General features: G+C 39.7%; 1 protein-coding gene across 4 annotated transcripts in view; it reads left to right on the top strand.

Moving 5' to 3' along the window:
- The window catches only part of MED14 (mediator complex subunit 14), a 73,363-nt gene extending 48,042 nt beyond the window's left edge, over positions 1-25,321 (top strand). The window contains exons 17-31 of one of the 4 annotated variants that reach the window (XM_059910187.1): positions 321-481; positions 568-714; positions 1,809-1,900; positions 2,853-3,005; positions 3,222-3,491; positions 7,107-7,247; positions 9,178-9,289; positions 12,284-12,415; positions 14,389-14,571; positions 15,488-15,723; positions 17,841-18,020; positions 18,117-18,224; positions 19,665-19,790; positions 20,206-20,398; positions 23,034-25,321. In XM_059910187.1, coding sequence (XP_059766170.1) covers positions 321-481; positions 568-714; positions 1,809-1,900; positions 2,853-3,005; positions 3,222-3,491; positions 7,107-7,247; positions 9,178-9,289; positions 12,284-12,415; positions 14,389-14,571; positions 15,488-15,723; positions 17,841-18,020; positions 18,117-18,224; positions 19,665-19,790; positions 20,206-20,398; positions 23,034-23,107 — 2,308 coding nt within the window. In that variant the 3' untranslated portion in view covers positions 23,108-25,321. Of the gene's footprint in view, positions 1-320; positions 482-567; positions 715-1,808; positions 1,901-2,852; positions 3,006-3,221; positions 3,492-7,106; positions 7,248-9,177; positions 9,290-12,283; positions 12,416-14,388; positions 14,572-15,487; positions 15,724-17,475; positions 17,591-17,840; positions 18,021-18,116; positions 18,225-19,664; positions 19,791-20,205; positions 20,399-23,033 lie in introns of those variants that run through there. The other 3 variants (XM_059910190.1, XM_059910188.1, XM_059910191.1) reach the window with 3 other exon arrangements.
- Positions 25,322-26,484: the final 1,163 nt, after the last annotated feature.

Raw genomic sequence — 26,484 nt, 5'->3', positions numbered from 1 at the left:
TGTCCTAGGTAGATTTCATAGAAAGCCAGTATCTTTGACTTTCTGAGAAATTGTGGTCTTTTCTAATAACAAGATTAAGGATGAAGGCGAACATCACTGTTAAAATGAGAGTCCTAATCCATACTGATATGAATGGAAGTGGGTTAAATGCTATTAACTGCTGTGAATTGCTATGAATTGTTTCCTTCTCTTGCAGAAGGTGCCTAGTAGTGGACTTTGAACCAAACCTCTAATATGATACCCTGCCTGTCATTGTGTAGATTGTGCTTTTGTCTTTCTGTGATATGAAGTACACTTCATATGCTGTCTTTCATCACCAGAATTCCTCCCTGTAAGGGTGTAAATGAGGAAACCCAAAAGGCTCTGGACCGCTCTCTTCTCGACTGCACTTTCCGATTACAAGGTAGAAATAACCGCACCTGGGTGGCAGAGTTAGTGTTTGCAAATTGTCCACTTAATGGCACTTCTACCAGGGAGCAAGGTGAGATGCTTCACACACTTTGTCTTTGCATATTTCTGGATTTTTTTTTGTATTGATTACTATTAATCTTTTCTTTTAATCTGTAGGACCATCCCGGCATGTTTATCTGACATATGAAAACCTGTTGTCTGAACCTGTTGGTGGTAGAAAAGTGGTTGAAATGTTCCTTAATGACTGGAATAGCATTGCACGATTATATGAGTGTGTGTTGGAATTTGCACGTTCTCTACCAGGTACAAGTGATAATCTTCCTTTGGTGCGGGGGGAAGGGGGAAGCATGCCCCACCACGCCACCGCCATTTTTAACTGAGGAAGTAAAACATGCACATTGTAAAAAAAAAAAAAAAAAAAAAAATCATCAGTCTATCCCCGAGAGACAGCCACTGTGATGATTCGTATATATTGAGAAGTTTCAACACACAGGTATACCAGATTATAATAATAGTGCTTATTGAGAGTTTACTGTGTGCCATACAGTGTAATAAACACTTGCTTGTATTAACTCATTCACTCCTCACAGTCACCCTATGAGGTAATTTATCATCCCTCGTTTCACAAATGAAGAAAACAAGTCACAGACACTTAAGAAACTTGCTGAAGTTCACATAGCTAATAAAGGGCAGAGCTGGAATTGGAACCCATAAACCACTATGCTATACTGCTTCAGTGCATCTCCGCCCCTGCCCTGGCCCCCTTTTGTCGAAATGGAAATTGAAGCCTACTACCTATTTATTTATTTATTATTATTACTATTATCAACCAACTAAGTAAACTATTAGAACTACTTTCAGCTTTTTTTTTTCTTTTTAAGAAATTTTTCTTTTTTTCTTTTTTAAATTTATTTATTTATTTTTGGCTGCGTTGGGTCTTCATTGCTGCGCGCGGGCTTTCTCTAGTTATGGCAAGCAGGGGCTACTCTTCGTTGTGGTGCGCGGGCTTCTCATTGCGGTGGCTCCTCTTGTTGCGGAGCACGGGCTCTAGGCGTGCGGGCTTCAGTAGTTGTGGCACGCGGGCTCAGTAGTTGTGGCGCACGGGCTTAGTTGCTCTGTGGCATGTGGGATCTTCCCCGACCAGGGCTCGAACCCGTGTCCCCTGCATTGGCAGGCGGATTCTTAACTGTTGCGCCACCAGGGAAGCCCTACTACCTATTTATGCTGTTGCTATCTTTTTTCCTTTCTTTTTTTTTTTTTTTTTTAAACTAAGTTATATATACAGAGACCTTTCTATCTAGGCATATACTATTGCCAAGATGCCCTCTTTTTCAAATATATATTTTAAAATTTCGTATGTATAATCTTAAACTTCTTTTTGTTTTCTTTCTGTTTAGACATACCCACTCATCTAAACATTTTCTCAGAAGTTCGTGTTTATAATTACCGAAAACTTATCTTGTGTTATGGAACCACCAAGGGAAGTTCAGTAAGTCTATGAATTAATTAAAACTAAAGTTCCTCTCATATATCTTTAAAAAATCAAGAATTCAAAAATTCTGAAAACTTTCTTGAAATAATTGAGGGTTCAAGTAAAAATTAGGGATAAAATGGTAAATTTTAAATACTTTATTGATAAAAAATATACTATAATTCTTAACTCTTTAAAATTGAAAACAAAAAGTATACCCTCTTTGGAGTGTGTATTCTTGAAGAGTTTTGGGCAAGGTAATATACTTTTGGTATTTATGTTTTTTTTTTTCTTCACTGATTTCAAATCTGCTTAGCAGCATGATTACTATAATGAAGATTATGTATGAATGGTCTTGAACAATGTGGTATGTCTATGCTTTTAGTCACATGGTTGTTAACATTATCTGATCCTGTATTAATCTTGAAGGTATTCCCCGTAATCTGTAGTTTCTTATTTTTTTCCCCCACCCCATATGTAAAGTCCTAGAAATTTAGTATATAAACTCAGCCAGCTAGCTTCTTTCTGGACTCTTCCACATAAAGAAATTACTTAATATCAGAAATTACTTGAGTGTCTTAAAATCTGTTAGCTGAAGGTGGCATCTGTTGGGGCTGGCTTCCTTTCCCTTTAATACGGTACTCACCTAGGGGGTGACTCTTATTTCGTTCAAGAGAAAATGGAAAAATAAGAAACAATGACAATTTTGAAATAAAGTTTAATCAAAAATTTTTCTTTAGCACCTTCTCCTTCTGTTTTATTTAGTAGAAGTGGGCTGTCTAACACACACATACTCAGTGAATGTCCATAGGGACAGCACATCTGGAGTTTACAGGGTCTAATGAGTTGCTTCCAAAAAAGACCTCATTTAGATCTTTGGCATTTTGCCTTACTGTTTAAACATTATTTTTTCTTCTGCTTGACTCTGTTCCTTTCTCGGTTTCTGAAACATGTAATCTCTTTGATTTAGATTAGTATCCAGTGGAATTCCATACATCAGAAATTTCACATTTCTTTGGGAACTGTTGGTCCAAACTCAGGATGCAGTAACTGTCACAATACCATTCTCCATCAGCTTCAAGAAATGTTCAACAAAACACCAAATGTGGTTCAGTTATTACAGGTAATTAAGTTCATTTTCTGTTTAAAAATAAGACTCAGTCAGTGTTAGTGTCTCGTGTAAAACTCCTCAAAAAATCATGTGGACTTAACTTGTCTTTAACGACGAAAGTTTTTATGGAATGTTCCAGAAGGACATTGTCTCATTTGTGACGATTTTACTTTGAAAATTCTGAGGTTTTAGCAGACTGGATGCTCTCACGGCATTTGTTCCTTGTAGGTACTGTTTGATACTCAGGCTCCATTGAATGCCATCAACAAACTGCCCACTGTGCCGATGTTGGGCTTGACCCAGAGAACCAACACTGCCTACCAGTGCTTCTCCATCCTGCCGCAGTCGTCCACCCACATCAGACTGGCCTTCAGGAACATGTATTGCATTGATATATACTGCCGGAGTCGAGGCGTTGTGGCAATACGCGATGGGGCCTATAGTCTTTTTGATAATAGCAAGTTAGTTGAAGGTTTTTATCCTGCACCAGGGCTCAAGGTAATGGACTTTAGTGTTTACAGCATTAGTAAACATAAATGTGCTCTCTAAAACAATTCCTTCGAGGGGGAAATAACGGCGGGGAAAGCAACAAATTCCTGTTTAAATTTAATGAGTAGCCATGTTAATTCATCATCTCTGCAACTTCATTCTGAAGGAGCTAGAACTTCTGGTAAAGTGCTGTGCCTAGGTATATGAAATGATAAGATGTCCTTCCTTTTATTTCCTTACCATGTAATGAGTAAAGATACTAAAGAGAGTCCTATTTGCTATTTGGAACTTCAAGGAACTTTAAAAGTAGTCTTTATCAGTGAATATTGAGAAGCTTTGTTCATCAGTTCAGCTGTGATACTTTTTTTTTTAAAATGTAGGGTCCTGGGCCACAACCCCTGGAGATTTTGGTGTGACAGCTCAGTTGTATGTTCTTATAGTTTAGAGTCAAATAGTTCCAAATGGCCTGTTTTGAAAATTAGTCCCAGTCTTGCCATTTTCCTACTCTGTTTTCAACTCTTACACAGTACAGCTCATTCTCTTGGTATTTACATCCTTACCTCTAAATAGCATGCTTTCATTGCTCTTTGCTGACTTCTTAGTTGAGGGCATTATCTGACTCTCATAATGGAAGATGAGGATTTAATTCTTTTTTAGTTCTTTCTTATATGTCCCTTCCCCTTTCCAGGCTGCTCCCAGTACAGATTCATCTTCTTTCTTTCCTCCAACCTTGTGATATGGTTAGGTAGCAATTTAGGTAATTTTTCAGTGTTCACATTATTATGAGTATTTAACACTATTCTACCAAGCTTACTATGATTACTTTTCCTTTCTTGCTCAGCATTTATTTTCCTGGGAACTATTAATTAACTTTTTTGTTTCTTAGCTCTCTCTGTACTTATCACTAACTCAACCTTAAAGTCTCTACCATATATGTAACTCTCCCCTCAGTACGTTCACAAATCAGATACCTTACCAGTTTCATCTTGAAGACATCTCTTCCACAGTCCTCTGACCTCCAATCTGGAATGGTAGCACTCCAGACCTTTTGCCCAGTTTTGATTTAGGAATCTGCAGAGGGGTGGTGAAGCAGGAGATTCCTTCACTTCTCTGCTGTGTTGCATGCCCTGTGGCTTGGACCCCACGTCTTGTTCTTGGTTTACTTCATTGTTTTGGTGGAATACTTTCTATGTAGCTCCCTGGGAGAAGATACACGGGAGGTTAATTTGAGACCTTGTATGTCGGAAAGCGTCTTTAGTTTAGCGTCATCTAGTTGAGAGAGCGGCTAGGTGTAGAATTCTAGGTTGCAGTCATTTTCTGTAAGAATTTTGAAGGCATTGCTCCATTGTGCCCTAGCTTCTGTTGTGACCATTGAGACACTTCATCCTGTTCCAGTTCTTGAACCTTATGTGACTAAGTGGACTCTTTCAGTCTGGAAACTTACATCCTTTTGTTGTGGGGAATTTCCTTGTGCTCTTCCTCGAGTCTTTTCCTTTGTGTTCACTGTTAGCTCTTTCTAGTACCCCTACTGTTCTGAAGTTGGGCATCCTGGACTTATCCTCTAATTTTCTTATCTTTTCTGTTTTTTATCTCTTTGTTTCTGGGAGATTTACTTTTTTTTTTTTTTCCCAATCCTTCTATTTTTCATTTCCATCAAGAATTTTTTTTTGCCATCTTTTAAAAAATTTCCGAGAGCTCTTTTTGTTTCTGAAAGTTCATTTTATGACATCCTGTTCTATATGGCTGCATCATCTTCTCTTACCTCTTCCTGCATAATCTCCATTTCATCCACCTTTTTTTGTTTTCATCTCTTTCATATTAGTATTTTTCAAATATTAAGTGATTCTTAACTCTGTGCTTTTATTTAAAGGTGACACTTGCTGACTGTAATCTTCACTGCAGGATGATCTGCTTGGGCCATTTCATTGGGTAATTCCCAATGTCAGTAGCTTCAGGTCTTTTTGTTGGGCCAGTGTGAGTACCAAGAGAAGAGTATCAAGACTGCACAGCCGTTGTGCATCTGGCTCCCAATATTTGGCAAGTCAAATAAGAGAAGGAAACTAGTATTCTCAGCATTCAGTATGTAAACTTTAATCTCTAATTTTAGTATGGTACCCCTGCTGTCAATTGATCCTAGAGTTCCCCCCCCCCCCCGCCCCAATCAGAGACCTTCCACCTGGGTGGTAGAGGTCAGCCTAACTCAGTGGGAGTGCCAGAGGCTCTGGAGGGTTTCACTGTCTTTAAGACGTTTCACCCAGTCCTCTGCTCTTAGTCTGTTTCATTTCCATTTCCAGGGGTATCTGATGCTGCCAGTTCCTGTGTGTCTTGGAGATCTGGATGGAAATAGCTTTGCTTCTTGGCTTTCCCCACTGCTTGCTTAAGAAGAAACTTCCTCACATCAGATAGTTCAGTTACCACTCAACCATCTGCTCTGCAGCCTCCTAGAATTTATTGCTATTTCTCTCTTATCCCATTCTTTTTGTCTTCGTGACTTACCGCTTAAAAAAATTTTTTTAGGAGTTTCAGTGCGGTGTTGAGAGAAGATGAAATGTGTGTTGTGAATAATCTATTATCTTTAATTAGAAATCAGACTATGTACCTTTAAAAGCTTTTCAGTAATTCTGATAAGCTTGTAATCTATATTTTTGAAGATTGGGAAGGTGGAGCATATTAAAGAGAATCTGGGACTTCCCTGGTGGCGCAGTGGTTAAGAATCCGCCTGCCAATGCAGGGGACATGGGTTCGAACCCTGGTCCAGGAAGATCCCACATGCCACGGAGCAACTAAGCCCATGCGCCACAACTACTGAGCCTGCGCTCTAGAGCCCGCGAGCCACAACTACTGAGCCCACATGCCACAACTACTGAAGCCTGTGCATCTAGAGCCCGTGCTCCACAACAAGAGAAGCCACCACAATGAGAAGCCCGCACACCGCAACAAAGAACAGTCCCCGCTCACCGCAACTAGAGAAAGCCCGCGTGCAGCAACAAAGACCCAACACAGCCATAAATAAATAAATAAATAAATAAAATTTATATTTAAAAAAAGAATCTGTTCTTGAGACATAAATTCTGATAGCCTTGCTTAATTTTTGATGACATAACCTATAAAACAAGACTGTCCCACTCTTGATGTTTAAGATTAAGTCACATAAAATAAAAAGGGAAAAGGTGGCTTAGTTTCTTTATTAAGTTTTCCTCTTTCATATTTTCTGGCTTAAAAAGTGAGAACTCTCACTAAATAGGGAGTTTTCCAAGTCATTGAAGTTACTTATATGCCTAGCATACAACTTTTTATTCTTTTCCACGTTTTTGATTCAGAAATTAATAAGAAAATATTTTGGCCAGGGTGTACTTCTTTCTTCAACTTTTTGCTCACATAATAACATTTTAACTTAGATGTTATTTTTATTGTTGTGTTTAACTGTTTTCCTCAATTTTCCCCCTTCCTTCAAATTGATCACTCTCTCTTCTAGGTTGGCCTAACAATAGTGGCCATGTGTCAAACTTACATTTCAGATAATGGACATAATATGTTTGTTTCTGTTAACACATTCTCAATGATTAAGAATATCTTACTAAAGTTAGGTAAAATAATCTAAATTTTACCTGTTTATATCCATAGACATTCCTGAATATGTTTGTTGACAGCAATCAGGATGCTCGAAGAAGGTCTGTAAATGAGGACGATAATCCCCCTTCTCCCATTGGAGGAGATATGATGGATTCTTTAATCTCACAACTCCAGCCACCACCCCAGCAACAGGTGATGTCTAGCTGAAATTCCAAACGGTGTCATATTTGTGTTGCTTAACAAGTTCCATAGGTGGCTCTGCTTCTTTGTTGAAAGGCAGGGAGGTCCTTGGTGGACCCGAGATGCCCAAGAAATTCATATGAAAAAATAGTGACAAAGGAAGACAGGAGGAGGCTTCTAGTGATGGGAAGTAAATAGTACCAGAAACAGCATTAACTTCAGACTCCCACACTTAAAATAATGTCAGGTGATCACCCATGTGGTCACAAAAGATGATCTCCAAATGGCCAGTAAGCACAGAAAAGGTGAACAGTGTCATCTGGTGTCACAGAATTACACATTACAGCCACAGTGAGATAATACCCCATACCCACAGAAATGTCTTTAAGGAAAAAAAAATTGATAGTCCTTGCCAACATTTGGTATTAGGACCATCTGAAACTCTCATTTACTACTGGAAGGTGTATAAAATGGTACAGCTACCTTGCAGTGGTATTTAGCATTATTCCGGAGTGCTAAGGCTGAACATTATGCATGCCTATGATTTAACAGTTCTACCTCAGGTATATACGCAACAGAAATGCAGCCAAAAGGGGCTTCCCTGGTGGCGCAGTGGTTAAGAATCCACCTGCCAATGCAGGGGACACGGGTTCGAGCCCTGGTCCTGGAAGATTCCACATGCCGCAGAGCAACTAAGCCCGTGCGCCACAACTACTGAGCCTGCGCTCTAGAGCCCGCGAGCCACAATCACTGAGCCCGTGTGCCACAACTACTGAGCCTGCGTGCCTAGAGCCCGTGCTCTGCAACAAGAGAAGCCACCGCCATGAGAAGCCCGTGCACCACAACGAAGAGTAGCCCCCGCTCCCTGCAACTAGAGAAAGCCCGCATGCAGCAATGAAGACCCAACACAGCCAAAAATAAACAAAAAATAAATTTATTTAAAAAAATGCAACCAAAAAACACAGGAATGTTCATAGCAGCATTATTTATGCAAAAAATTGTAAACAACCCAAATATCCGGCAACAGTAGAATGAGTGAGTAAACTGGAGTATATTCATACAGTGGAATACTTTACAGAAATGAAAAAAGCTATTGCTACATGCAACGAAATGATGAATTTCACTGACGTAATGTTGAACAAAAGAAGCCAGACACTAATGAGTACATTCAGTATTTATATGAGATGCAAAAACACGCAAAACCAAGCTTGAGTGATGGAAGTCAGAGTTTGGGGAGGCGATAGAGACTTGGAAGGTGAGTGAGGGAGGCCTCTGGGGTTCTGGTAATGTCCTTCAGTATCTTGATCTATGTGGCAGTTACATTTATAAAAACTCATCAGACTATACATTTAAGAGTCGTGTGCTTTACTGTATGTGATTCATACCTCAAGTTAAAAAAATAGACTAGGAAGAATTACATTGTCATTACTGGAGATGAAGGTGAAGGTGAGTAGAGGTCAGGCTGAACTACCATATTTCACTGACTCTAAAACTCCACCAAATGTATTGTTTTTATGTACTGCCCGAAACAACACTGCCAGTTCAACTACGACATGCCATGAATTGGAAGACACACACTGATTTCAGAGATGTTAAAATATGGGGGAAATTTATCTTAGAATCAGTCAAATGGTAGATAAATAATATAGATAAATCAGTTATATGGTAGATAAAATGAGCAAAAAACATCTTGGGGGCTGTAAGTAGTGGTACTGCAAGGTCAGGAATGAGAATGTTGCTATTTTTAAAACATTTTGAAAGGGAGTTTTTTAAAACTTGCATTATTGTTGTGAATTTTGGGCATTTTCATACCTCACCTTTCCTATTTGGTAACCAGTGATGTGTGTAAATGTTAACACTGTAGCTCTTTATTGGGGAAAGCCACACTCACATAATCTGCATGGTTGGCCATTTTACCAGCATGGAATTTTCTTCTTTTCAGCCATTTCCAAAGCAGCCAGGATCATCAGGCGCTTATCCTCTAACTTCGCCCCCTACATCTTATCACAGCACAGTTAACCAGTCTCCCTCTATGATGCACACACAGTCTCCAGGTAAGATATTACTTATTCTCTTCTTGTGTTCAACTTTCAGATCCAAAATAGACACACGCATACACACACGCACACACACACTGAGAAATACTACACATGTAGCCTTAGATGTCAGAGGGAACTGCTTTGCTAGTCCGTGGCTGGATATTTGCCATTCATTCATTATGGCAGGGTTGTGAAATCTGTGTTCATGATTCAGGAGCACTTTTAAAAGGTTTGAGTTAAGTGGAGTTGTTGTCACCCAGAGCCAGACTCATGGCGCAACTCCAAGAATCACAACATGATCTATGTCAGAGGTCGACACACTAAGGCCTGTGGGCCACATCCTATCCACCACCTGGTTTTGTAAATAGTTTCATCGGAACACAGCCACATCCATTTATGTAGTGTCTGTGGCTGCTTTCCCGCTACGACGACCCGTTTCAGAGAAGCCCCCTTACAGAAGGAGTTGGCAGAGCCCAGGTGTATGTGAACAGTGCCCCACCTCAGAGTCGGGCAGGCCACAACCTGCTTGTCTGAACAAGATGGCTCTGTTGGCGACCCCATGAAGTGCGCTGTAAAAACTGCTGGAGAGGGACTTCCCTGGTGGTCCAGTGGCTAAGACTTCGCCTTCCAATGCAGGAAGTGCAGGTTCGATCCCTGGTCGGGGAGCTAAGATCCCACATGCCTCGCGGCCAAAAAACCAACATATAAAACAGAAGCAATATTGTAACAAGTTCAATAAAGACTTTAAAAATGGTCCACATCAAAAAAAAATCTTTAAAAAAAAAATTGCTGGAGAATGCCAAACTTTGACTTTTAACAGAACAATTAATTCGTTGGTATGTCTTAAGTGCTTGCTCTGTGTCTAATGCTGCACGGTGCTGGGGATTCAGCAGTGAGCCCGATAGCAGTCCTGCTTCTCGAGCTTACCTTCTAGCAAAAGGAGCGCTGGTATCGGATTTTTAGGGTAGGTGAGCCCTTCCCTGCTCATCAGAGATGGTGGGACCCCAGGTGAAGACTTGGAAGTCACTGTCGTGTCATTGAAGGTCCCTGAACCCTGAGCTGGTGGGAGACTCAGACCCTGTGAAGCTCCGACAGTAGACAGTGTGGGAGCCTGAGGAGGAGCAGCTGGGGAGCAAGGGGGAGAACGGGAAGCGGGGTCCCAGCACCCGAGGGGAGGGAGTTTCTAGGATGTGGGTTGAGACTGGTTTCGTATAGAAGGAAGGAGAGATGATTATTTTGAAATAATTTTAGTAGCAGACAGGTATATAGTGCTTCCTGTGTGCCAAGCCCTGTTCTAAGCACTTTACCCTTTAATCCCTAGGCAGTAAACGGGTAATGCCTAGGGATTAAACGAATTAAAGGAATTCGTTTATTCCCTAGGGAATAAACGATTAAACGAATACTGAGGCATGGAGAAGTTAAGTCACTAGTCCAGATCACACAGCTAAATATGTAAATATAATACTTAAAGGTTAATCAAGTTGATTAACATTTATTGAATATAAATATGTTAATATTGAATTCATACTGTATTGAATTAGTACTGCATTAGGTATTATAGAACATTAAAAATATGAAACTCTCTTACATAGTAGTAGAGAATTTGAAAGCTGCTGGTACTGAGGATAGTCATGGTAATGTAGCAAGTATTTTAATGTTGCACTGATAGTTTTGATAGCCATAGTCCCCACCCTTCATCATCCTAAATTAAAGCTAGTCCTGTGGCTAAATACCATCTTTAAGCTCATGTCTCCGAGTTTTTTATAGCTCCATCTAGGCCTCTCCCCCAAACTCGAGTCCTGTATTTTCCGGCTAACTATTCAGCATTTCTATGTAGATGTTTAGTCAACATCTGAAACTCAGCACGGCTGAAACTAAATTCCTAACACCCCCCAACCCTGCCCTGTGCTGCTTCTCCCATAGACACTGCATCTCAGCAAGTGGCAGCTTCTTCCTCCCTTCCTGTTACTTGGGCCAAAGCTGTAGGAGTCATGTTGGACTCCTCTTTCTCTCACACCCACAGTCAGTCAGTTACCGAATATTGTCAGCTCTATCTTCAGAATTCATCCAGAATCTAACCACTTTCACCATCTCAGCCTTCACCCTTTCCCGAGTCATTAGCCATCTCTCACCTGGGTAATTGCAGTTGCCTCTAACTGGTTTCGCTGCCTCCTGCCCTACAGTCTGTTTTTCACCAGCAGCTAGAGTGATCCTTCTGGAAAAGAAGTTAGGTCATGACTCCTCTGCTCCAGACTCTGCAGTGGCCTCCCATCTCATTCAGGGTAAACCCTAAGTCCTTAGAGTGGCCTACAAGTCCCTGTGTGATCTGGGACCCTCCTCCCACCTCTCTGACCTAATCGTCTTCCATTCCCCCCTCCCCGCCTTGCTCACGCTGTTCCAGCCACACTGGCCTCCCCCTGTTATTTATAACTGCTGCTACCATTGGGGCCTTTGCACTAGCTCTTCTGATCCTTCACTTCACGTCTCAGCCCACATAGCCCCTTCTCAGAGAGGTCTCTGGTTGCTCTGTATAAAGAACAGCACCCACCTCCACCACTACACGATATATCCCCCTTACCTTGCCCTGTTTTTCTCCATAGCACTTAGCATAACCTGACATATATTTGTTTTTCTCATTATACTAGAATATAAACTCCATGAGGGCAGGAATTTTTGTCTCTTGTTAACTGCTGCATCCCCAGTACCTACAACAATCCTTGGCATGAAATTGATGTTCATGCCTACTTGTTGAATGAGTGAGTGAGTGGATAAAAAAGTACACTGGATTTTTTTTTTTTAAACATCAGTCAATATAAGAGCTAGAATTTGGGCCCCATGGAATTGATGTATCTCTTTTTCCATACTGAAATTGTTCCAGTTTTTCTTTGTGCTATTCATGGGAGCTTTACTACTTGTTTCTTTAGTCTGTAGAGAGTCTTAACTCGGGGTCCTTGGACAGGACATAATATGTGTCCTGCAAGATCATCTATAATTATTTTCCTTTATTAGGAAATCTGCATGCCGCCAGCTCCCCCAGTGGGGCTTTGAGAGCCCCATCACCAGCATCATTTGTTCCAACTCCTCCCCCTTCCTCGCATGGAATCTCAATAGGACCAGGGGCCAGTTTTGCTAGTCCACATGGTGAGTCCATACCGGAAATCGCTAGAACATAAGAGTTTGATGTGAAAGTAGTTTTTGTTAAGTAAGTTTTTGTTAAATAAATTTTCTTCTTGCAAAATTAGCACTTGTGTATTGGGGAAATAGCAAAAGAAAGTACGTTTTTCCTGGGAATTCCCTGGTGGTCCAGTGGTTAGGACTCTGTGCTTCCACTGCAGGGGGCCTGGGTTCGGAACTAAGATCCCACGTGCCGCGTGGCGCGGCCAAAAATAAGAATACGTTTTTCCTAATCACACAACGAAGAAGTCTGTCTGCTTCGCACTCTCTCTCCCCCTCACTCGGCCTGTCACGCACCCCCGCTTGCCTGCCTGCCCGCCCAAATCTCTGTTGCTCTATCTTGCTCTCTACCCATCTTCTTCTCTCCCCTTAAACACCACCCCCCACACACAAAATTGGGACCCTACCATATGTATTGTTTTGAGACTTGAATTTTTTAACTCAAAAATTCTATTTTGAATTTGTTCAAAAAGATAAAGAATAGAAGAGGTAGCCAGTGAGGTGTTTCCTTTCGAGTCCACCAACCACCTAGTTCTTCCTCCCAAAGGCATTTAGTGCGACTGATTTCGCGTGCATTCTTGGAGGGATGTCTTATGCGGATTGTTCTTCCCCCTCTCTTTTACACACGTGGCAGCATACTGCACACCGTGTTCGGTGCCTTACATTCGTCACTTAACTGTATCATGAATCCCGTGCCAAATCTGAACATAAAGAGCTTCCTCAGGTTTTACAGCTGTGTAGCATCTGTGATTTTCCTCTTTACTATTAATATTTGCAGGAACATTTCTGTCAGTAAAAACTACATCATCATACTAAATGGCTTCATAGTATCCCCTTGTCTGGGCATACCATGATTTAACCGTTCTCTTATTACGATACGTTTAGAATGTTTCTATTTTTTCACAACTGAAAATGGTGTCTTCTCTGCTCACAGGATTATTTTCTTAGGTAAGTTCCTAGAAGTGGAATTGCTGTCTCAAAGGGTTTGAGAAATTCTAAAGCTTTTGAAACATACTGCAAATTGCTCACCTAAAAGGCTGTACCAGTTTCCTCTAGTATTGTACAAGAATGTCTGTTTTCCTGCATCATTGCCAACAAGGGGTATTGTGATTTTTTGAAATCTTGGTCATTTTGGTAGGTAAAAAATGGCATATTACTGTTCGATGTGTGGTTTTTTGATGATTAGTGAAGTTGAACTTTTTTTTAATGTTCATTAGTCTTTCGTGTTTCTTATTTTACACCTGCCAGTGTATATCCTTTGCCTATATTCTTGTGTTTTTTCTTACCGATTTGTAAGATTTCTAAGTAGGGAACATTTATTCTCTGATACATGGTAGAAGTATTTTCTCATTTTGTCATTTGGTTGCAAAGAGGTGTAAATATGTTAAAAGTATCTGCAGGATGAAATTTAAATATCAGATTGTTCAGGAGGTCACTGCTTTCAACATTTGATTCTTGGTGCATTTCTTAGTCACTGTACCCTTTACTAAATAAAGAAAATGGAAAATTCCCTCTCTTCAGCCTTCTCTGAGTAGAATGAAAACATAATTTGTCAGGGTTAGTTTAAAAATATAAGATTTCTACCCTTAACGGAGCTTTGAGATTTTTTTGCATAATATTTTCAAACATAGTGTTTGTTATATAGTGTAAAGTAGATTGTTACATATTACACATCTTGAAGCTTGTGTAAAGGTAAATTTTATCCTTTCTCAGTATTTTTTTATCTTCCTAATTTTTGTATCATGTTCAAAAGTACAAAAACTACACCAAATAGAGATTCAAATGTGCCATGTGCATCAGGCTTCAGTGAAATATCTTACTGAAAGACAAAATAAAATATCACCACGTGGGGTTTAAGCATTTGAATGTTGTCAGCTATTTAACAGCTTTTCAGCTATTAAAATATAGGTTTTGAAAACCGTTTGTTTACTTGTTTCCAGGAACCCTGGACCCTAGTTCTCCATACACTATGGTGTCACCAAGTGGACGAGCAGGGAACTGGCCAGGGTCTCCTCAAGTGTCTGGCCCCTCACCAGCAACACGCATGCCTGGGATGTCACCAGCCAACCCATCACTACATTCTCCAGTTCCAGATGCTTCTCATTCCCCTCGAGCTGGAACAAGTGAGTGTCATCGACACTTTTATGTTAGCTTTTAGGATAACCAATAAATGACCTGTTTTAATCATTCTATCCTCATCCTCACATTTGAAAGTCATGACTTAATAAGGATACTCAATAACTTAAACTTTTATCCATTTAGTAAATTGGTTGTAACAGTAGTTAAATTTGTAAAAGTCGGGCAAAATGTAAGAAAGGGGAATGTCTCCTCCAGAAGTCTTCTGAGGTGAATCCTGTACCTCTGTTATGACTACTAACTTAGCTGCACTACTAGACCTTAAAAGATACCTAAAGGTAACTGACAAGGTTATGCAAATTAACACAGAAAAGAAGAATTGTACACATATGTTCATTAGCTTTTGCCATGTGACTTTTAGTGGCTTAAAACAACAATCATATGTTCGCTCGCTGTTCTGCAGATTGGCAATTTAGGCTGAGCCCAGCTGGGTGATTCTTCCAGGCTCTGCTGGGCTCACTCATGCATCTGTGGTCAGCCCCTGGGTTAGCTGGGGCCTGGCTTCTCTCTGCTGCTTGTGGTCTCATACTTGATCATGGGCTTGCTCACCTGGGGCTGGACAGGATTCCAAGAGAGTCAGTAAAAGCCTAGGCCTGCAGCTGGCCCTGTGTCATTTCCACTGCATTCTGTAGGCCACAGCAAGTCACAAGGCCAGCCCAGATCCCAAGTAAAGAAGTAGAGCCCACTCCTTGAAGGAACTGCTGCAAAGTCACACTGCAAGGGACCTGGCTGGAGGGAGGAGAATAACTGTAAGGAAACTAATATGTGATTGTTAACACCACAGGGAGTAACGGAAACAGTATGGATTGCTATAGAAAAGTACAGGTGTTTAATAAAAGCAAAACAGGGAACAACGAGATGGTGTGTATTTGTAAAAAAAAATGACGTTCTCCTTCCCAAAAGGTTCCCAGACGATGCCCACAAACATGCCTCCACCTCGTAAACTACCTCAGCGCTCCTGGGCGGCCTCCATCCCTACCATCCTCACTCACAGTGCCTTGAATATTTTACTGCTGCCCTCTCCAACGCCAGGCCTCGTGCCCGGCCTAGCAGGTAGTTACCTTTGTTCTCCGCTTGAGAGATTCCTTGGATCCGTCATCATGAGACGACACCTTCAAAGAATTATTCAACAAGAAACGGTATGTGGGTACCTGCTGGATTCCTAAGTGGTGATTGTCAAAGCAGGTGCTAAGTTGCTTCCTAGAATAGGATCTGAACTGAAGTGCTATTCCCTCACCTCCTTTAACCAGCCTGTTAGAATTATGTTTTGCCCTCCACCCTAGCATTAAAAATGGATCCACTATTTTCTTTTCCATTCTTACATTAACAAGTTCCTTCACTTATAATTTGCCATACTGTAGCTATCATGGACCTGGAGATAGGTCCCCACGATACCATAGAACAAGTGCACCCAGGATGTGACTTGGTAGAGAACAGTATGTGAGTAACTACTTGCCCTCTGGAATGCTTCTGCGGGCAGGCTGACTCTGAATCTGTGATCATAAAATTATTTATGATCACAAGGATGAAAGCTACTTTTTAAATACATGAGCAATTGGGGATTTCCCTGGCGGTCCAGTGGCTAAGACGTGCTTCCAGTGCACAGGGCCTGGGTTCGATCCCTAGTCAGGGAACTAGATCCCACATGCTGCAACTAAGAGTTCGCATGCCACAACTAAGACCTGGCACGGCCAGAATAAATAAATAAATATTTTTAAAAAACACATGAGCAACTGAATTGATTTAAAACTCTTATAGAAAAAGACTTCTATCCTGTGGTGATACCCTTAGGAGACAGTTCAGAGTTGAGAGCACCAGTTCTATAATCAGGCTACCCCAGTTTGTAGCCAGGCCATGCCACTGGCTGGTACGAGCTTCGGCACATTTCTTCACCTTTTTGATAATAGTAGATAGTAGTATCTACCTAACTCACAGCAGTTGTGGGAATTTGAGATAACTTCATATAAAACCTTTACATAATGTTTTGGTATTCAGTTACATATTATTTATAATAATTATTATTGATATTTATGTTAATGAGGTAGTCAGAATGGTGAATGTTTAAAATAGCCTCTGCACAGATGGCACCAAGCTATTTTGCAGCCTTCATATTCAAATTTGAAAGAAAGAAAAGTTTTAACGTAAGTTGAAACAAATTAGCATTCAAAAGTAATCATCAGACCTATGATCTAGCCTCACCTCTGCCACTTAAAAGCCATGTAAGCTTTCAGCCCTTTGAACCTCATTTTGCTCATCTGCATAATCAGCATATTAGGCTAGAGCAGAGGTCAGTAAACTATGGGCCTGGAGGCCAAGTCCTGCCCTCCACCTGTTTTTGTAAAGTTTCATTGGAACACAGCCACACGCATTCAATTGCGTACTGTCTATGGCTGCTTTCATCTCTCATGGCCTCATTGGGTGGTTGCAGCAGAGACCATAGAACCTAAAATATTTACCAACCCCTGGACTAGCATATCATCCCAGTTCAGATCTAACATTTTGTAATTGAACTCTTTATTCTTTTTTCCTACTGGATCTTTTTAAAAAAACTTATTGTGGACAATTTTAAGCATATACAAAAGTAGAGAGAATCATATAATAAACCTGTCTGTTCTCATCACCCACCTGCAACAGTGAACTCACACTAATATTGTTTCATCTATAACTCCTCCTCCCAGATTGTTTGACAGCAAATTCTTGACATCATTTCATCCATAGTTTCTTTATCATCAGATTTCTAATTGGTGTCCAGATTTCCCAAGTTGTCACAGATTTTACCATCTGAATCAAAATCCATACATGTTCTTAAGTCCTTTCTAAACAATAGGTTCCCCCTCCATTTCTCATTAGATAATGTATTTGTTGAAGAAGCCATATCATTTGTCCTGTAGAGTTTCTCACAGTCTGGATCTTGCTGATCGCATCCCTTTGGAATCATCTAACGTGTTCTTTTGACCTCCATATTTCTGTAACTGATCAACCCTGTGGATCTGACTATGAATTCACGCTCAGGTTGGTTGTGGTTTTGATAGATGGTTGTTATGTTCTTCCACCAAGAGACACATAATGTCTGATTGCCCCTGTTTGCCATATGGTTAGCAACTGTTGTTGCTCAGTGCCTAGATACCTTTTTGTGAAACAGGTATCAACTTAGTTGTTTTCCTTTGGAATCATTTCTCTAGTTAACATTTTCATTTTCCCTTTGACTTACATATTATTTCACATGTTAATTTGATGCATGCTTCTTGTTTTGCAGCTACAGCTGATAAATTCCAATGAACCCGGAGTGATCATGTTTAAGACTGATGCGCTGAAATGCAGAGTAGCCCTTAGTCCCAAAACCAACCAAACACTTCAGCTAAAAGTGACACCCGAAAATGCAGGACAGTGGAAACCTGATGAACTTCAAGTTTTAGAGAAATTCTTTGAAACAAGAGTATGTGTTTCTTAATGCATAATTTTAATACAGTCAGTGAAACAGGAGTCAAGGTAGAATGAAGAGTAACTTAACTTGCTTTATTTATCCTTGTAGGTTGCAGGACCGCCATTTAAAGCCAATACATTAATAGCTTTCACCAAGCTGTTAGGAGCTCCTACACACATCCTCAGGGACTGTGTGCATATTATGAAGCTAGAGTTGGTAAGTTACAGTGACACACAGACTTTTCTAGCCAGGTCGGTCTGAGGAGGTTGGAGTTGGTGGGAACAGTATATGTTGGTTTTCACCCATTTATGTTATGTACTTCCATTTTTCTCTTGCATTCTTAATTTTTAACTTAAATTTTTTTTGTCTTTGGGTAGGTAACACAATCCTCTTGTATCTTTTGAATTTAGAACGAGGTGATACAGTGGGAAATTTCGCATCCGTCCCTATCCAGCCATCTAGTCCTCCTCCCCACAGGCAATCCAAGTTATCAGTGGCTTCTCTCTTATAAAAAGATACATTTAATATACTCTTCCTCCTCCCCGATCATGAAGTAATCCTCCCGTGGTTTCTCCTAATACTGTTACGGATTCATTTTGTAAACTGCTTATATATTTGATCCATTTAAAACGTATCTTGGGGTCAAACGGTGAGGTATGGGTCCAACTTTTTCAGATGCCCCCAACTGCCCTAATACCATTTATTGAAAAATCTATCCTCTCTGGGGAGATTTTTAAATGCCTCTTCTTTTCTATGAAAGTATACAATTATATAGCTGGAATCCAGATGGCAGCTAATTTTATTTTTCCAATCTTGCAGTAGTCCTTTCATTTTAATGTTTCTAGCATTGCTTTGGGTAATTCCAAATACCTCACTCCTTTTTTCAGTTGGTGTTTTATTATTAATATTGGGACGGCAGCGTTCCTTTGCTAGTAGTAATCTTCAGCATTTGGCTTCTGCTCTGATAGGCTATAGGAAACATTATTTATGTTAAAAAAAATCCATTTGAGTTTTTAAAGGAGTAAATATTTATGTCACTAAAAAAGCTCCAGTAGATATAATTTAAAATTATTAATGCAGTTTGACTATTTTGTTTTAGGGAAGGAGTTGGAAATGAGACTGGGAAGTCTAGATTGGCACCAGTTAAGCGCCTTGAATGCCAGTGTTGGTCCTTGGGGGGCGGGGGGGACAGCACGGATCACTGCATGTCACTGAGCATTTGTGAGCTAGATTAGAACCATGCTCTAGGACATGTGTCTGGCAGTGGTGTAAGGATGGATTGGGAGAGGCAGCCACTGGAAGGGACCATTAGGGGGGCCACGGGAGAAGTAATGGAGCCCTGAGCTCAGTGGCATCAGTGAAAATAGAGAGGAGGGAACAGATGTCAGAGACACCGAGGAAGGAGAACCCGCAGGCCTTGGGAATTAATGAAGTGGGAGGGAAGGAAGGCGAACATATCATATAAATCCAGAGCTGACTCTTCAGTTAGGAACTTCACATGTATATTTCCTTTTAGAAAAGGCAGGTTATCAACTTTATGATCTACTGATAATTGAGTATAAAATTCCGTCTAACCTTTCAGGCTCCTACACTAGAATATAATTTTAAATGTTCATATGACTTTATCATAATTTTTTTTTTTTTTTTCCAAAACAGTTTCCTGACCAGGCAACACAGCTAAAATGGAACGTTCAGTTTTGCCTGACGATCCCTCCCAGTGCACCGCCAATTGCACCTCCTGGGACACCTGCTGTGGTGCTGAAATCCAAAATGCTATTTTTTGTGAGTACCACCTGGCGTGCACATGTGTGTGTGTGTGTGTGTATGTGTGTGTGTGTATATGGGTGCAGGTGCGCAGAGCTTCTGAGGGAGAAGCCATTTGAGGATAACAGAGCATCTTTTGGATAACTGCAGAAATTACCTGTTGCTGCCAAATATAGGCCCGGATCCCTTAATTGTCAGTTTAGACCTCGCATAATCTTGGTTCCTTTAGTAAGAAATATATTGAACTAGGTAATTGTGTGACACAGTTGCATCTTAATCATAATATTTAGTTGTTTGTCACTTTTCTTGTTCTATTTAATTTTCTTTTACTTGTATCTTAATCTGACAGTAGAGGAAATGATAGTACTTTTGATACATTTAGATATTTTGTTTTCTTACTGTGTTTTTATCCTCTTTTGTGTTGTGTCTACAGCTTCAGCTAACTCAGAAAACATCGGTCCCTCCCCAAGAACCTGTTAGTATTATAGTTCCAATCATTTATGACATGGCTTCAGGTACCACCCAGCAGGCAGACATTCCCAGACAGCAGAACTCTTCTGTTGCTGCTCCCATGATGGTCAGCAACATTCTGAAGAGGTTTGCAGAGATGAACCCACCACGACAAGGTACATGACCAGTAGATGATATTTTATTGCATATATGTTATAAACGTTCTTTTGAGAGATCCCCCTTCTCCCCTCTGCTCCCCTCCTTACCCACCTTGCCCCCCAGTCCTAGTAGTAGAGCTCTGGTTGCCGTGGCCCTCTTAATGTCTGCCTGTCGCTTTCTTCCTTTCTCACTGGTTCTTCAGTTTTGTCCATGTCTCTGCTGCCTGGACTTTATTTTTGTTAGTGATTTACTATTGGGACTGACCCAGTTGCTAATGCCAGAAGCTTGTATTTATAGCACACGTTGCCACAAAGCCCTAGGTTAGGATGATAGAATTTTCCATGGCTGTGAACTCCTGCCCCACCATCGATACGTGCCACTCTGTACATCACCAAGTTGAAATGCATGTTGGTTTCTCCTATTTCATGGTTCAGTCATGAATAGAATAATATCACTCAAACTTCTGTATCTTCTAAATGTTTTGTGAAGAATAAAAGCTGATACAAATGGCATCACTGCTTTTTGGGCTTCTTATATAAGTGTCAGGCGGGTGCAAGTGAACCTTTTCACCAAGTGCACAATGAAGCTCTCAAACTGAACATTTTCGAAGAGATCAGAATGATTCTGGTAGATAAACAAGGTCCCTTCAATACCGGAGTATCCTATGCTTAACACGGAACTTCTGGCAGTGCGAAATTTTTTATTATAAAACATAAAGCTCAGCAAAGAGAACTTCTCTTCCATTCTGCTTATTTCTAACATTAAGGAAATTAAATTAAATTTTGCTTATTTCTAATATTAAGGAAGTCCTCTATATCTTTCTGTTTAGAATAGTATGATAACAGAATTAGTTTTTTAAATGAGGGAAAGTTGTTCTCTGAAACATTTTTTAGGTACCACAGTGTCAAAATTTTACTAGACACAGGAATCATGGGAGAAATTATATTTTCAGCTGTTTGTTGCCCCATATTGTGTACATAGACAAGTTCTCACCTACGTATAGTTTATAAGGAACGCACTGGGCAGTAGAGAAGGGTGTGCTTCTTTTGTTGTAATGCTTCTTCCACTTCTTACAATTTTCTGCTTTCATCCTTTGACTTCTCTTCTTTCAGCTCAAAATAGGTCCTTCAGAATCAAAGTTCAAAGCCATCAGCATTTTCCAAGTAGCAGTTCAGTGTAACTTTGATAATAAACACCATTCCTTCGCAAGCAGATGACTATCATTATTTATGTCTCGTGGAATTTAAAATTTAAAGGAAAGAATGTTTGATCCTGTTGGGATCGAGCAAGTTTTTCTCCCGATCAATAACGAAAATGTGTTTTTTAAAAAAGAAAAAGTTGTAACTTCTTTTATTTAAGAAATTGTTGCGATATTTTGGAAGTATTTTTCTTTTTTTCTTTTATTTGACCTTAGACTGGTTAAACCTTTGGATTTTTCTTTCTGTACCTTAATTCTCCAGTAGTTGGAGAGAAGGTTGCAGTGACTTGCGCAGGATCACTGCACATCCTGCCCTTTGCCGGAAGGCCATTATTCAATTGAGGTCTTCACTTCCCTTGCTCTCAGCCACTGTAGCGTTAGGCCATGCTCTAGGGAAAGGACCCGGTTTGGGGTTTCTAATATTTACAACTGGTTTTGGTTTATTGTATTGAAATATTTGAGATATATATGTGTGTGTGTGTGTGTGTGTGTGTGTGTGTGTGTGTGTGTGTGTGTGTGTGTATGTATACACACACACACACACACACAATAAGTAAGAGGCAGGGTATTTCGTTCTTTGAGCAAAGGGGAAATTGAGAGGATGAATCATTAACCTCCCCCAACCACCCCCCCCATACACACGCACACAAACAAATCTTGTTTTGGATTGTTGGTGTGCCGTACTGTAGCCTCCCTCCCCTCCTCCCAAACTCATCACTTCCTCCCCGCTGAAGGAGGAATCATTTTATTTTTGTATTAATTGATTTTAACGTTGAACTCCAGAAGTTGATCAATTCCTGGAAATTTGGGGGAAACTCCAATAGATGTCATAGACCTGCACTGTCCAGTATAACTGCCACTCTTCACATGTGGCTATTTAAATTTAAGTTATTTAAAATCAAATAAAATGTAAAATTCAGTTCCTCAGTCACACTGGCTATATTACAAGTATTCAGTAGCCACAGCACACATATAGAATATTTCTGTCATCACAGAAGGTTCTATTAGTGCCGTCGTGGACATTTTTATCTGGCCTTTAATGCAACATCAGAAGGACACCATTGATGTTGTTAACTAATATATAAATATAAAATTAGATCTTTCATTAGATTGAAGAAAAGGTCGTCAGGAGCCTTGAAGTCTGACTTCAAAGGCTTAGCCAATGCTCCAGTGTTTCTGTAGAGAAACTCTAGGCATATTGTCTTAAATTCAGATCTGACTGGGAGTTGCCCAAAATGTCTTCATGATGAAAAAACAAAACCCAAACCAAGTATCATCTGATACTTAACACCAAAGCTTAATCCCCTATAATCCGTGCAGTTAAAATCTAGTCTTTTGTTTTGGTCTTTAAAGTTCTTGCTAATTTTAGATTTAATTACCCCTACCCCCACCGGCGTGTTAACATCATCTTTCCTGTATTGCGAATAGCTAATGACCATTTTTCTCTGTTGCAGGTGAATGCACAATATTTGCAGCTGTTCGTGATTTAATGGCTAATCTTACACTGCCCCCTGGTGGGCGTCCATAGACACTATTGTTTTTAAACCAGGAAAGCTGACAAAAGAGACAAAACAACAAAAAAAAAAATCTGAATTCAGCCTTCAGTTTAAAAAAGCAAAAGGACTTTTTTGACTTTAAGAGCTGAATATTCTAAAGTGGCAAAAATTTTCAGGGTGCACTTCTTTCATCAAAAAGACCATCAATCTTTTGTATAGTGAACTTGTATAGTGTGTTTAAGTGGGACACATTTCAAACTAGGTAATACATCAGTGTCCGTTTGCCAGTAATAGATTTAATATTCTGTTTTATACTATAAAGTTATGGAAATGCCAAACTTGTTTATTTAATTGTTTTCTTATGTTTTGGGTGTAATAGTCCTTTTTTGGTTTTTGTTTTGTTTTTTAAGGCAGGCCTGTCATTTTTGAATACTGTAAAACTGTGATAAACTTTATATTGAAGCTGTATTTTAATATGACCGCTTTGAATCCTTACATGAAAATGTTCTGGGAGTTGTTATAAACACATCCCAAAGAAGCAATATTTAATAAAACTAGGCTAAAAAAAGTGACACTCACTTGTGTGTATATCAGCTCTGTAGACTTCTCAGGGCCTCCCTTCATCTTTAACCTGGTGGGGCCAGTAATTAATTTCTAATAATACATGTCTGAAATTTGACCAAAACATCTGCTTCTTTGTTTCAAGGTTAATTTATTTTCTTTAAACATTCCTAATTTGACTGGTGGTTAACACTTAAGACCTTGGTTGTCTTTCAGTGTAGGATTTGGGTAAAAAAGAAAGAACCCAATCTTTGAGAACAGACAGTGAGTAGTTCATATTGATCAAGGATCCCAAATACTGCAGTCATTCTCTGTTGAGGATGTGGGAACTTTTCTGTTAGGCAAATTTAGTTTACAGGATACTTCTGCATACAGCATTAATTAGGAAACCAAGAACTTGAATGCTCTACCCTTGCATGAAATTTCTGTGACGTTTCTTTATCTTGATTAACTTCTCCCCCTTGCCTTCCCCACCAAAACTGGGGTGGTTCTAAACAATCCCAATTTAATTTATTGTCAACAAAATGATAAAATGTTTTACCTGGAAGAAACCTGGTGCAGTCCACTCACTTGGAAGAATCCAAGACCCAGGGTCTGTCCAGGGTCAAATGGAGTTTCTGTTACACATCTCAGCAGAGTTTCTGTTTGGAGCACTGTGCTGTCTCTCCCAGTCAGTCGGGAACTTTTTTAAGCTTCAAAGAACATGATCCAAAGCAAAGGTCTTCTGGAGACTTGATGTTATTTGGGAAAGTTTTTTAAATGGTAATACCATGCTGAGTTATCTGATCACTGTAATACTGGTTCTCCATGAAATTTTAGATGCTTTATCTAATTCTACTTTAAGATGATTTAATTGAGCTTCTGTGACTATCAACTACCAAATTCTAGTTTCAAGCATCTCATTGCAGTTAATATCTGTTCTCAACTTTGCTTGATTCTCCATTCATTTCTGGTCAGAATTGAGGCCTTCTTTGCCTTTCTTCTATGTCTTATTTCTGCCTTCATCTCCTGCTTCTCACCCAACTCTGCCACTATGCAGAAGCAGGTGACTAAACTTTTATCCTTCCCTTAACTTACCTTTTATCCTTCTGTTTTTGGTTCACCTTACAATGGTAATCACATCAGTTTGGCAGTCTGAGATGTCTTTATCAAGGGTCAGCCCTTTCCTATTTGGAGCTGAATCCTTTCTTTCATGTAGAAATCTACATGTATATACAAGAAATGTATTTTTATCTGCAGGATAATATTGTCTCAAATAATTTTATTAATAGAGTTAAATTTTCAGGCATTTTCCCTTTTAAGTGTGGTTTTGAAATATTAATTGCATTTTTAAACATGATGCATTCAGTGGATACTTTTTTCCTTATTATAAGTCATCTCTGAATGCGTTGTGCAAATCAAAAGATAGGATTCAGTGAACAGAATTTGCTTTTGATGCTTATGAAGAGAAAACCCATGGATGTGAATTTTGATATCACGCTTGATACTTGGAATTGGTGCATACTTCGTTACAGCTGGAAAACACTTAGCATTTGAATCTTAGGTTTCATCACAAACTATGTCTTTTGCCTCTTTTGTTAACCGAGTTCCATCAAAGGGACTGGATGCCCATAGGGATTTTGCCTAATAGGTGGTTTGGGTCTTTAGTGTGTTTCAATGTGACTTTAGAAATTTCAGTAATAAATAAAATTTATACAAGTTTCAGAGAACTACCAACTCTCTAGTTAATTTTCATGAAGATGTTTTGGCTAGTAGTCTGGTTTAATATTAGCTTAACCTTGAAGAAATTGGTCCTGATTTGCCACATTCTTTTCTCCATCTGCTGAAATGAGGACTCCGCGCTTCCAATGCAGGGAGCCGCGGGTTCAATCCCTGGTCGGGGGACTCAGATCCCATGTGCCGCGGCACGGCCAAAAGCTAAAAAAAACAGAATGTATTAGAAGTATTTTCAGAATTAGAGAGGAAGAAAGCGAAAACTTTAACAGAACATATCAAGTTATTAATAACAGGAGCGCTGAACTTTATGTTTGAAAACTAACGCTGAGTGAGCTAAGTGCAAACATAAACTAAAATATACATGATTTTGAATTTAAACACCACTAATAACTTTACTATGTTGTAGTTAACACAGTAACCTGTTCAGCGACAGGATACTAGATGGCCTGTTAGTCATTTTTTGGATCATGGTTAATTTGATAACTTCAAGACATACAATTTTGCTACTCTAAATCTGGGTCCAATTTCAACATAAAAAAAGATATTTCTTTCTTTCATGGTTTCTTCCCCAGAAGAAATACCTATTACATTTTACTTTAATCCAGTTTACTATCATCCAAGTGTTCCTGATATAAAATCAATACACAGAAAATTATAAGAGAATTTATACTCAGGGAACTTAAGGGACAGAAAGGAAAGATGTTAATGTATATTTCATTGTTCCTTGTGGAATTTCCTTTTTCATGTGGTTTAATGGGAATGGACAGTTTGTCTAAGGGAATGATTTGAAATTTACTTGGGATGGATTTAGTATCGAGGTTTTTAAGAAAAAATTAGCAGAGGCCAGCCAGCATTGTGCTGCAGAATTCCAGGAGACTATGATCCGCTCACGGTTTTCTATAAATTGCCTCCATTTCCAGGTGGCCAGTGATTTGTTAAAATACTTTGCCCAGGAATGACTGATTGATGAAAGGGCACGTTTAGGTCAATATAAAATAATAGCTAATATTTACTGAGAGCTTACTATTGCCAGGCACTAAGTATTTCAGACTGTATTTAATTGTCACAACAACCCAGCAGGGTAGCCCTCCTTTTACTGTGAGTAAACTGAGGCCTAGAGAAATGAAGTAAT

Source organism: Balaenoptera ricei, chromosome X (assembly GCF_028023285.1).
Source record: "Balaenoptera ricei isolate mBalRic1 chromosome X, mBalRic1.hap2, whole genome shotgun sequence".
Classification (NCBI taxonomy): domain Eukaryota; kingdom Metazoa; phylum Chordata; class Mammalia; order Artiodactyla; family Balaenopteridae; genus Balaenoptera; species Balaenoptera ricei.
Note: the sequence above shows the minus strand (reverse complement) of the source record. Positions and strands in the feature narration are given on the sequence as shown.